The sequence below is a fragment of the Anguilla anguilla genome, chromosome 9, assembly GCF_013347855.1.
Source record: "Anguilla anguilla isolate fAngAng1 chromosome 9, fAngAng1.pri, whole genome shotgun sequence".
NCBI lineage: Eukaryota > Metazoa > Chordata > Actinopteri > Anguilliformes > Anguillidae > Anguilla > Anguilla anguilla.
The window spans coordinates 5,606,650-5,619,330 of NC_049209.1; the positions used below are offsets into that span (position 1 = coordinate 5,606,650).

A 12,681-nucleotide genomic window follows, 5' to 3' on the forward strand; every position below is an offset into this window, starting at 1 on the left:
TGCCAGTGAACAGCCTGCAAGCTGCGAGCTTCCACAGAACCTGACTCCCAGCCCAGTCAGTTCATCCAGAGTCTGCGCTAACTGATGCACCCGTTCCTTTGAGTCATTGTATGACTGCCTGCAAGGCACTTGTCAACCTTCCCCGCGAGTGGCTGTCAAGGCGGGCTGTTGTGGATGGAGCTCTGCCAAGCAGAGCGCACATGACAGGGGAGCTTGACTGAGAGGGGTTAGCATGAAAATGCCCTGGAGTCTGACCCCGCACCCGCCCCCTTCGCCTCTGAGTCACATGCTACCAGAGGGAGCGGATCCTCGCACTGACAGATGGAGGAGACTAATAGTATAATTAAGCACCCGTGCCGACTGTTCCTGTTTACCGCTCGGTTGCTATGCAGTGACATAGGCTGGTCCCTCCTCCTCCTTCCCTCTAATCCCCACCCTCCCTCCCTCCCTCCCTCCCTCTCTCTCTCCCTCTCTTTGGCTTGCACACAGGCACACACACTCTCGCCGGCAGAGTCTGAGCGGCAGAGCTCTGGATGCAGACAGCACTGCGGGGCAGACAGCATGGTTACAGCGAGCAGCAGTGGAGCGTGCAGTCTCTCCATGTAGCCCAGTACGATTGGCTTGTGGGGGGGTGTCAGAGGAGTAGTAGCAGCAGACGGAGCCAGTGTCTGGGGGGCTTGTCTCCGTTTCCATATTTACAGTAGAAGAAGAAACCAAGAACTTTTTTTCTTCTATTCATTCGACACTCTTCTTCCGGTTTTTTTATTTTATTTTATTTTATTTTTTAACTTTTCTCGTTTTGTTTACTTGTACGTTTTAGTTTGTTTTTTTTTTTGTTTTTTTATTTACTTCTTTTTCCCGCGGTGGGTCTGGGTCACTGGGTGCAAGGAAGAAGGGCTGCATGCATGACACTCCGCAAAGGCGAGAAGACGACCATCAGCATCCAGGAGCACATGGCCATTGATGTCTGTCCTGGCCCCATCCAGCCCATAAAACAGATCTCTGACTACTTCCCCCGCTACCCGCGGGGTCTCCCCCCTGCAGCTCCCCCCGCCCTCAGCCGTGCTGGCTCCCTGCGTTCCTCCGCCAGCCAGCAGTCGGAGGGCCTCTCCTCTGACCAGGCCCACGATGAAGACGACCTGGATCGGGCCTTCGGGGCTGCCGCACCCCCGCTCAGCAAGAAGGAAGAGGAGCCCGACGTGGAAGGATACGACTCCGATGATTCCAGTGAGTAACCCCCCCCCCCCCCCCAACACCATTCCCAGTTCATTATTGTTCTGTACTGTCTGTTGTACTATGAGAGCCAACTGTTGCGGTGATGATCTCCTCCACGTGGAAGAAGAGCTGGCCAGTTCATGGGGATGGCCCTCCTCCACCGTCGCTTGCATTTCATCAGGTGTCACGGTCCAGACCTCTGCTTGGCCAAGTTGGTTTTACGCATTTGCAAATAATAATGGTGCCACCTGCTGCCGTGTGCGATTGCCAGATATGATGATGTGGCATGTGATGCATTTGGCTCCAAGGGATTGGCACGGCTGCTTGAGATCATTGGTTAAAAAAACTGCAGAATTGCCGTCCTCACGACTGCGGAGTCCGTTGTGTCTTTGTGTTTGGTCAGTGTTCCCTCCTGAGGATTTACGAGGGGGCAGCTTTCATAGTAACAGTTAAGACAAATAATAAGCTGCTAAGAAATCACCTTCATTCAGGGAGAGGATGATGCATTTTAGATATGTCAGATTATTATTTGATACATTGGATCCATTCCCAATAGCTGAGGTTCAAAAATCTGGTTAATTAGGAAAACAGTGAAAATACAACATTCAGGTGTTTTGGGTTAAATTGTTGAATTGCCTTTTCAGTTTTCAGGCTTCTTCTAAACGCTAATAAATCTGAAGCACCACCTGATTACAACCTCTGCAGTTATAATGTTGATATTAGCATGCCATGAGTGTATTTGCTATGAGGGATAGCACAGGTCTCATCGATTAGAAGGTTGTGCGGGAGAGAAGCAGCCGTTTTTTCCTGTTGCATTCTAGCCTCTGCTCTCCGCTCCCGGTGTGCTCCGTGAGACCGTCCTTATTGGCCGTCAGGGTTTAGTCACAGTGCATTAGCACAGAAATTATCGGCTAACTCGGTAAACCCCTCTGCCGAGCGATCCTGTTTGGGATCCAGAGGCTCTTGTTTGCGGGTGTATGAGGATGGATGAAAACAGCTCTGCTGCAGCGCCGGCTCGGAGACGGACAGGCAGACCTCCCCCCCCCCACCCTCCCGAACCAACCGGTTGCCACCTGTGCGATGAGGTACCAGCCCCGATCGATGCCTGGCGGCGTTCGGCGTTAAGCTCGAGAGCGTGCGGAGGATCGGCCAGTTCCGAATTAGAAAGTCGTTGCTTCATCTTTTAATCCCGTGTGTGTGCGTTCGGTGCGGCGTAGAGAGCTTTGATGTTGATGGATGTTGTGCCGCGACTCTCCAGCACACACGGGTGTCCTGTCAGACGTGGCTGCAGCAGTGCTTTCGCTAGTTGTCGGTCACTCGGCCTCGTATACAGGGGGCTACGCTGTTGTGCAACAGGCACTTTGTCTGCATTTCTATTGAGCTGAATGTTGTTCTGCTTTGTGCTGAATGGTCCACGAATGACATTTTAAAATCAAAACCTTTCTGTATGTACAAAAGCAAAGCATTCAAATAAGCTCATCTTATAATGTTAGTGGGGGTGTATATTACATCGTTTTGTGTTTTTTTTTTTTTTTCCCCATATTTTGCGATATTATAAATGTAAACACAAAAATCATAAAGTCTTTTACATTATATCCCTGCATTTGCATTTACGTGGAAAAACAATGGAAATGAGTCTGTGGATCACAGAATTTAATGTATAAAGGGAGTATTTATGCTTCTGCAGGTATCCATTCTTTAGCCATGTTGGAGAATAAACACCTAGCATTTTGTGATGCCAGATTACTGCCCATTATCTGAAAAAGCCTGAAATCTACTCCTGTATGCATATAAATCTGTAACTGCATCTAGAACTAGCCGTGGTGCTTGCTTTTATTTCCCATCTTTAGGTAAGTTCTTCAGTTTATTCATAAAAACCCATTCAAAAATTATGATTACTGTAGTGCTTCTATGTTGTTACCCATGAATTAGCCTTGAATTTGCTGTTAATTTTTGCCTGTGATCGCCTTGAATTTCCAGTTCAAAAGGCTGCTTACTTTAATGGGTAGTTAAGTTAGGGTTATTCAACATAATAATACCAACATTGTCTTTATATTCCCCAACATGTATATATATATTTACAAGTTCCTGTTACTCAAATAAGAAATGGACTTCACTGACTGGACCAGAACAACCAAGCATAGTCTGTGAAGCAATACAATTTTTCCCCTGGAAAGCACAGAACAATGCTGCAGAATAGTGTTTGGCTATTTTAATTGATGCTCATGTGTTATTTTTAAAGATATAAAAAAATAAATAAAAAATAAAAAAAAAACATTCATGAAGAAAATTTGGTCAACAGCTCTAAATGCTGCTTGTTAGCTTTATGTACAGGTTAAAGTGATATTGTCCTTTCCAACCAAAAGTGAGGTTCATCTTAAGAGAGGTGTTGGCACTCCGAGTGCCCGGCTTGGTCACACTGTGCTTCATCTACCCTTAGGAGACAAGAAAATAAAAGCTCCTGCAAATATTTCCAATTCACAGTGGCACATTGACATTTTTTTTTATTTTCCCTACATATTTCCCCTGAATGACATTTACAAAAAAAAAAAAAATACATAAGCATAGGGATTTCACTGTTTCAGATGTGACTCAAGGAGAGACAAAAGGAAGAAAATTGGGGTTGCAATATCTGTAAAGTCCTTTTGTTACTGAAGTGATACACATGCAACAGTAAACACTGTCCCCATGAGGCACTCTGTTTCATAAGCCAATACATTTTATGTTGTCCAGTGCCAGATATGAAAAACCATGCAATAGCAGCATTGAGAAGACAATTAATTGTTTTCTGTTTGTTAAGTGAGATGCGAGATGCAAACAACCAAATTGCAGGCTTGTGCCTGTATTAATAATAGGCTGGTAAGCCCACAAGCAAACAGAATATTTTGAGAAAAGACAGAAAGTATGTAATTTAGAATCAGTAGGAGGATTCGTGGTGGCAAAACATGGATTGTACTCTCAACTATCTTCATTTTTTATTATTAATAATTTCTCATTTAAAAGGGTCTTTGCAAATGGAATGAATTCTGAATCCAATTTCAGTGTAATGCAGCTGGGAGACAGTTCTTGGTTTTAATCAGTTGAAAATTATTGATCCATTAAAGATAAATTGAATGCAGTGTGGTATTTAAATTTTTAGGATACTAAAATAAATTTTTAGAGCTTTTCTTTTATGAACTCAGAGACTCATGTGGTTCATGATTTAGCTTATGCAGTGTGGTATTTAAATTTTTGGGGAGTTTTTCTTTTATAAACAGAGACTTCTGTGGCTCATCATTTAGCTTACACTGAACTTGTCGTACACTTACGCTTGTCTTACACTTTTGCTTGTCACTATCCAATACTTATTCATTTTTAACTGATAGGACCTACCTGTTTATCATAAAATAAATACTAATATCTGCGTCATTTCTGACCTCAGGTTGTAACAAAGGTTAAGTACTGCTTTGCACAGTAGAGCAAAGAAAAATAATGACAGAGGCCATTGTGTTTTCAGTATCAGACGATGAATGGTCTTTGTCTGCGAGTGCAAACAGTGTAATGGTTATACAAGAATTGTCCAAAGGCACACATAGCTTCTGTTAAGGATCTCTAAAAACTGAGCTGTCTCTCTCTCTTTCTCTCTCTCAGACTCACAATATCAGGTTCAACACCAAGCGTTTTCTTGCAGATTTAAATCCTGCCTCCTACACATGCATTTAAATGTGTGTGTGTCTGCTCTTTAGGTAATAAATACAGTTGAAGACTCATTGAGTAGACCATGATGCAACAACCTAGCCTGGATGTGGGTGATTCTGTGCGCAGAGCCAAGGGACATGGCTTTTAGAGGCAGTGGTTAGATCACATGTCCTCAGGGCGTCATTATGTGGTAGATTGTTAGATATTCAGCTGAGAATAGCAGCAGAACTTGACTACAGCTCACACGGGCAGTGAGTGTCTACAGTATGAGTTGTGAAAGTGTACAGTGAAGCGGTGGAAAGAGAAAAATGAATAGGTTACTAGAGAATGTAAAATAAACACATTTTGTTGACTGGTGGCTCAAGAACATGTTACCCACGGTGAATGAAATTGAATTCTGCCGCGTGGACAACCCAGCATTTAATTTCATTGATCCAAGGATGTCAAGATGTGACATGATGGAGGCAAATGCTTTTAGGAGGTGGCACAAAAAAAAGGAACGATTTCACGTCAAGTTATCGAGCTTGTGGGAGGACAAGAGAGACAGTTGATAGAAAGATTTGGTCCGGTAACGAGATGTCTCACTTGTTGAAGCGTTTATTTAAGATGGCAGCAATGCAGTCTAGTGGTTTAGGACCTGGGTTCAGTGATGTTCCCAGGTGCAGGCCAAGCTCCCAGGTGTGGCACTGTTTTTCTACCGCTGACGAAGAGGCTGTGCTGATACTCGAATGCCTCGGTAAATATCCAGAATTATGGTGGAACAAAACCAGCGTCTGTGTAAATAGCAGCAAGAATCATGTTTTAATTTCCTTGTTCCTGCAATGAATTTAAAATTTGCCAAAGATGAAAAAAAAACAAAAAAAAGGAAACAACTTCTTTAAATTATGGTCAGAGCGTATCATGGTTGGTCTGATTAATGGCCAGTGTAGTCGTGGCTACAACGAGTCTTATAATCAAGTTTTTGAAAGCTTATGTGACATCATATTCCAGATAATCACAGCTCGGTAGTGTACTAAATTCTCATCTCGTACAAGGAACCTAATCTTCTGTTTATTCTTAGCTAAAAAAAAACAATGGGACAGACTTAAACAGGACAGACATATAGATAGAGATGCCACGATCTTACAGATGATCTTGAGCCTTTGGCATACAGTTTGGAATACAAATTAAGGAAACACTGTGCTTGAACAAGAAATACAGTATTCTTAAAACTTTTATCTGTGCCTTTTATCTTGTTATTTCTCTTCTTGGAGCCATTTTCATCTGTAAAAATATATTGAAAACAATTATCTTCTTGAACATGAGAGGTAATGAATATTAGGTGACCATCAGTAATCTGAAATGAAATATGCAAGCCAAAATAACTGAATGAAATGAATATTATCATTTGTTCTAGAAACATATTGGACAGAGAAATACATGTTCAAGCTGATTATAAACTTTCTAACCGTAAGAACTGCTCAATTATGTTGGTTTGAATTATCACATATAGGAAGGTGTAATGCTTATTGTTTAACACAACTGCTAATGATTTCTTCCATTTTTGTTTTATGTTGACATTACATTTATCATTTTGTTTTACCATGTTCTGTGTATCTATCCCTATCAGATAAACATTAAATCAATTAATTCATTAATTTTCCAACAAAAAAAAAAGAGAAACTGTTGCAAAATTGAACTATTCATCAAAATCAGTTTATAATTAACACTGCAACACTGCAAATTTCCCTGCTGTGGGATTAATAAAGGATTATCTTCTTATCTTATACATGCAGCATTTCCATAATTGTGTTTCATTTACAAGTTGCTGTGACATCCAGGTTGTCAGCTTGTCACTTTCCCTTTAGAAAAATTTGGCATCTCCAAAAATCCAAAGAAAGCAATTCTTTTTTAGAGCTTATGCATGATATTCTGATCTAATTGCCAAAGCCTTGCAGGTATGTACAAAGAACCAGCCAGCAGTGTCAACCAGTCAACCAGTGTGTTTGTGAACAGAAAGATAACCTTTCTTGTGAAAAGGGGATCATTTCATTTTTTTTTTTACTTTCTAAGACCTGCTGAAACCCAACCAATTCTTCCTTCTGAATGGCTAAAGAGCCAGATGTGAAATTATCAACACTTTTTTTTTGTTTCAACATTAAGCCATGCGATGGGGAAAAATCTGTCAGAAATAAAGGCTTTCTCTTTAAATGTTTCATGTCACAAAACTTGGTGATGCTGTACTGCACTTTTGAGAATTGCACTAACTGTTGTACCGGCATAGTCATAAAAAAAAGTTGCGGGGAGTCTAGTCAAAGGGAATGTCAAGGAATGGGTCATTCTCAGTGCAATGTCAGGCTGTGGGGCGAGTATGAAAGCCCCTCTCAGGGGTCAGACTCAAAAACTTCCTCTGAAGTTGTCCTGAAGTTAGGATGACTTGCCTAAGGAGACAGAAGCTGATAGAAAAATGTTCCCCCGGTGGGCAGTGTACATCTCTATACAAAATCATGCTGGGAGATTTCAGTTTGTCATTAAAATATAGACAAAATGCCATGATGAAAAAAGGTGTGTGTGTGTGTGGGGGGGGGGGGCATCATAATATATTCTTATATATTTTACCCTACCTAGAGTTTAACTGAAATAGAAAAGTTCATTACCTACGGAGTCTCTCAGCATAGGACAATCAAAACTAATCTGTTCTGAAGCTTTTGGAAAGTGAATTAATTAGTTGCCTTTCTTTGGGGGGGGGGGGGGGGGGGGGGGGATCTTATCCCTCTTTTGACAGCCCAAAAGAAATTTGCATTACTCACGTATCACTTTCCTTCCATATTTGTATTTGTGAGGACTGCAATTAAGAACAGGAACATAGCTAATGTGCGCTTGGGACACATATGCATGAACGGCACTTCAGAGAGACATCAACCATGGATTGTACTGTACGCTGGCAGCCACTCTGGATCTGAACTGGCCAGAGGATTCTGCCTTTATTTGGGACTGCACATCCGTTCTGCATCCTGGCTTTGTGACTATCAGTAAACAGACCAACGTTGACCTCTCTTTGCTTGCCTCACGAGCAGTCCGTATCTCTACTCTAAATCCACGTGCAGGAGGCAAATGAGACTGTAACCCAGTTGTGACCAGGCTGTCCATAACCAGGGCATAGAATCCTATTAAGGACCTATCTGCAAGCTGTCATCTGATAATCGGTGGAAAGTACTATATCCTGCTCTCCTTGCCTCCAGGCAAGCAACACCAGGCCTATTTTTATTCATCCCACGGTGTTCTCGTGTGCGTATTCCATCCGGAGGGTATGGTCATTACCTTTGGTCTTGCATTCATGGCGTTGATGTAAAATGAACAAAAATACTCTCTCCCTGGTTGTATATGAGTATAATGCTAATGCCTTCCATTGCTGAATGGAGTCATTTGCTAGTTGCCATTTGCATCAGCAGGGTTTTTTTTTTTTTGTTTGTTTGTTTGTCTTGCCGCTCATACACATTCCACCCGAGTCTGTTTCAATGAGCTGGCATATGGCTGGCTTAGAGATGGAAATTAGGAAGGATTTTGAGAATTCCTGGAAAGTACCTTTGCTGGGTTTTCCCTGGCAGTGTAGAAGCCAATCTCCCTCCCTCCATGGTTTTCATGTTTCTGTGCTTTTCATTGTATGCATTCCATCTAATCTGCTTCAACTTGGATAAGTACGTTTCCGATGACCGTTTGTCCCAACCCCCTGCTGTTTTCCTGTGGGTATTTCCTGCAAACAATTAGTCTGACCTGCTGTATTCTGCTCCCCTTATCTATACTGACACACAAGTCAGGATCTCATGTCAGGATCTCGTTGTAGCTGTCAAGTCCTCTGCTCTCAGTTGGTGTTTTCGCTAGATCTTCAGCTCCAGGGCTTCCTCTATCATTACGTATATAGGAAGCAGGAAAAAAAACTGGAGCCAGCCAGTGGCAGTTGTTGCCGCCTACAAGTGAATAACCACGCTGTAAAAAAAAAAAGTCTGCCTGAGTGACTGCTTAGACTTAAGATATTTCACCTCCAGTGCACCTTCAAACAAAACTCACAAACCTTTGGGTGTACTGGCAGTAGATGTCACTACTGTGCACCCTCGAGGAAACCTTTCTCTATTTACTACTGACGCGCTTCAGGTTTCAGTTTGCATCGTCATTGTTTTCGTCAGTTGTAAATAGATTTTTAACGACAACGTGACATAAAAAGAAAATATATAAAAGAGTACATTTAATACGAAGTAATATACCCTGCTGAAAGCAGATAATACGTGTGTTGCCTTAGGTTCACATCTGCTGCGATGTGATAAATTCTCAAATACATTCTTTGCTGACAGCTAATACGCCATTTGTTCCCTCGGCTGTTGGGTTTTTAAACAAGCAGTAGGCTTAGATGCTATTGCACACACTTTAACAAAGGACTGATGGACTCTTAGTGCTTTTATAGCTCATTGCAACTTTATTATAATGACACCTACTGTATGTTATATGTATTTCTGTCTTTTATTTATCTATTTATGATGTGTATTGGTTGTGTTGACTACTGTTTGCAAACCAAATTGCCCCTCGGGGACAATAAAGACTATCCAATCCAATCCAAAAAAAAACGCCAAAACTGATTGGCAGTGCTTTATGGTTAGCGTTATCACGCTTAGCTGCAGCACACTACAGTATTTGTAGTGTTTACTGAGGAAGGTTTTGTATAGTGGCCTTTTTTGGCAAACATAAATATGCACAACTCGTTAATCCTAAAAGTGTCTTGAAAAGTCACTAAGTACATGGGTTCTTCTTTAAAAATTGGAGAAAGAAAATAGAAATGTGTTGACACTGACTTTTGCGTGGGCAATCTGTGAGAGGTTATTTCTGCACTTTTAGAGCTTACAAGTCCTTTGTGAAAGAAAATAAAATAAAATGCTATACGGGGACTGTGGGTTTAAGCTAGGCTGTATGCCAGTGGAAATTTTTACAGAATGTTTTCTGCTTTAAAACATTGTTTTTATTGTCTTCTCTGGGCTACCATATGGTTCAAATAAAACGACGGTGACTATTTGACCTTAAGGTGTTTGGTAGGGCTTTACTTAAAACAGACTAGGATTTAATTATTAGTAAGTTAACAATGATTAAATTTAGTTAAAATTCAGATCCCAGAATCCATCCATCCATCCATTATCTATACCCACTTATTCCTGGTCAGGGTTGTGGGAGGTGCTGTAGCATTGATGCATTGAGCGAATGGCAGGAATACACTCTGGAAAGTTCGCCAGTCTATCGCAGGGCACACTCACCATTCACTCACACACTCATACCTAGAGGCAATTTAGACTCTCTAACTTATCCTCATACCTGCATGTTTTTGGACTATGGGAGGAAACCGGATTCCCCGGAGGAAACCCACACAGACATGGGGTGAACATGCAAACTCAGACCCAGAATTATAGATAAATAAGTAAATATGTTTACTGAAAAGAAATATTGGCACACAATTTTGTTTGTGATGTAAGGTATGCTGCATAACCTAGGATGCGTGCATACTAATGCATTGCCATTCTGCAGAAATTAAGAAGACAGCCCATATTCGGTAACAACCGTCCCTGCTTTAATTTAAGTTCATAGAAGGTTTTCCTTTTAATAATGACAAGTGATTTGGAAAATGAATGATAGCCATAAAAATAAAAACAAGCTATTGAATGGCTACTTCTTTATTTTGATTCTAACAATGCTAAACCCAGATATTATAATTTCAGTCTTAATTGGTTATCATTCCAAATTAATATTTTATTTCTTATGAACACATTTTGCCTCTCAATTACCCTCAGTTAAATGGCTGTTAAATAGTTTTTCCATGTAACAACAGATAATATTGTATAGAGGGTGAGAAGAAACCCTGCTCTAATCTCCAGTGGCAAATGAAGGCTTGTTAGTTGCTCTTTCTGAAGATCCCAGGAAAGCTTTCCACTGAAAAGAGAAGACACACTCACCATTAACAAGCTCAAAATGGCCTACTATTTTCTGCCAGTGCTTCTTGAGTATAGCTCCCCATTCCCACTAAACAGCTCACAAAATCCTGGCAGCACAGGACCCCCTACTCAGTTGCCCTCAACCGTCGCCCCACAGCTGATAAAACCCATAAAGCTAATCGAATTAATGGCTGTGGCCATGATGTCAATGCAGGCCAGAGAAGAACACTATCATTTTAAAAATGTAAAAAGTGTGACCTGCCTGAGTGAATGCATTGGCACTCTCTCCAGCATTTCGGTGTTTGGTTACCGTTGTCAGTGACAGTGATGGGGGGGTCGAAGTCTTTGAGGGCTCTCAGGGAAGTCTCCTGAAGTAGGAGTGTGGTCCCTGCCACCACACAAGGAGGCCCAGAGCCCATGGCAGTTCAGATAAGTCTGACCGTGTTGCCACACCTGACACCGGCTGAAATGTCACCTTCGGCCCTAGTGCCTACCACACCAAAATCCAGTGCCTCCAGAGGACCCCCGCAGTTCTCTGCCCCCCTCTGCATATGCTTCTGTGCCTTCTGGTGGAGCAGCTCTTTAGAAAAAAAGCCTGGAGCCTATCCCAGCATGCATTGGGTGAGAGGCAGGAATACACTCTGGACAGGCCGCCAGTCTGTCACAGGGCACACACACACTCATACCTATGGGCAATTTAGAGTCTCCAATTAGCCTACCTGCATGTCTTTGGACTGTGGGAGGAAACCGGAGTACCCGGAAGAGACCCACACAGACACGGGGAGAACATGCAAAATCCACGCATAAAGGCCCCAAGCCGAGATTCAAACCCACGACCTTCTTGCTGTGAGGCGACAGTGCTACTCACTGCACCACCACTGGCCCATTTCAGTTGTGTGAGCGTTGTCTCAAAGCCAGGCCGAGCACAGCACAAGAAAATCGAAAACACAAAGAAGATGAACTCTTTTCAGATGGCTAATCACTGCGGCTCTCTGACAGGGCTGGAACCACAGCAAAACTACACTGACTTACATATGACTTAGTGCATTATCTTTTTGCATAATTGGATCTTTTTTTACACAAAGGGTTAAACAATCTGCAGCTCACCAGCCTAACGGCTAAGCCTTGGGGGAACATGAGGACAGGAGTGCAGAGGCTTAATCTGTAGCTGGTGCAGGGCGCTGCTGCATCCACAATCATTTCCAGCTCTCCCCGTGTCGTCTTCTGAAACCACCAGGGTCACAAATTACAGCCTGATGTTTCGTTCTGTCTGGAAAAACGACAACAGCAAAAAAAAAGAATGGGTCAGTGACAAGAAAATGAGAGAAACACTAGTCTTTAAAACAACAGCTTATTTTCCTCTACTATTACATCCATTCTTGCTCCATAATACATTAAAACTAATTCCATGTGGACTGAGCACCTGTACAATTGCATGTAGTGTTATTTAATATAAATTTATGAGTCCTCTGTAGTTCCATAAAACATAATAGAGCGATTTTGGGCTTAGGTGTAAGCTTGGGACTCCCCCCTCCCCCTCCTTTTGTACATCTAGGAGTAGTGCTAATGCTGGCTTTACATTTAGGGAACAAAGCTTGGACTTATTGGAATATATATAGTTAAATGAGACACAATCTCACGCTCCACATGAATTACTTAGTAACAAAAAGTAACTGTTTCTTGCACAGTAATTACAATAAATAAATTGCTTGCATTGTGTAGAATCAAACACACCTACTTCTTAGATCAGCGTTTCCCAACCGGTGTGCCGCGGCACTCTGGTGTGCCGTCAGCCGAGGTCAGGTGTGCCGTGTGAAAAATTCATTTAAAAAAATTTTTA

General features: G+C 42.1%; 1 protein-coding gene across 1 annotated transcript in view; it reads left to right on the plus strand.

Moving 5' to 3' along the window:
* Window positions 1–475: 475 nt before the first annotated feature.
* Window positions 476–12,681, plus strand: part of LOC118235740 (double C2-like domain-containing protein beta) — a 95,052-nt gene continuing 82,846 nt past the window's right edge. The window contains exon 1 of the mRNA XM_035433477.1: window positions 476–1,227. Coding sequence (XP_035289368.1) covers window positions 906–1,227 — 322 coding nt within the window. The 5' untranslated portion in view covers window positions 476–905. The remainder of the gene's footprint in view (window positions 1,228–12,681) is intronic.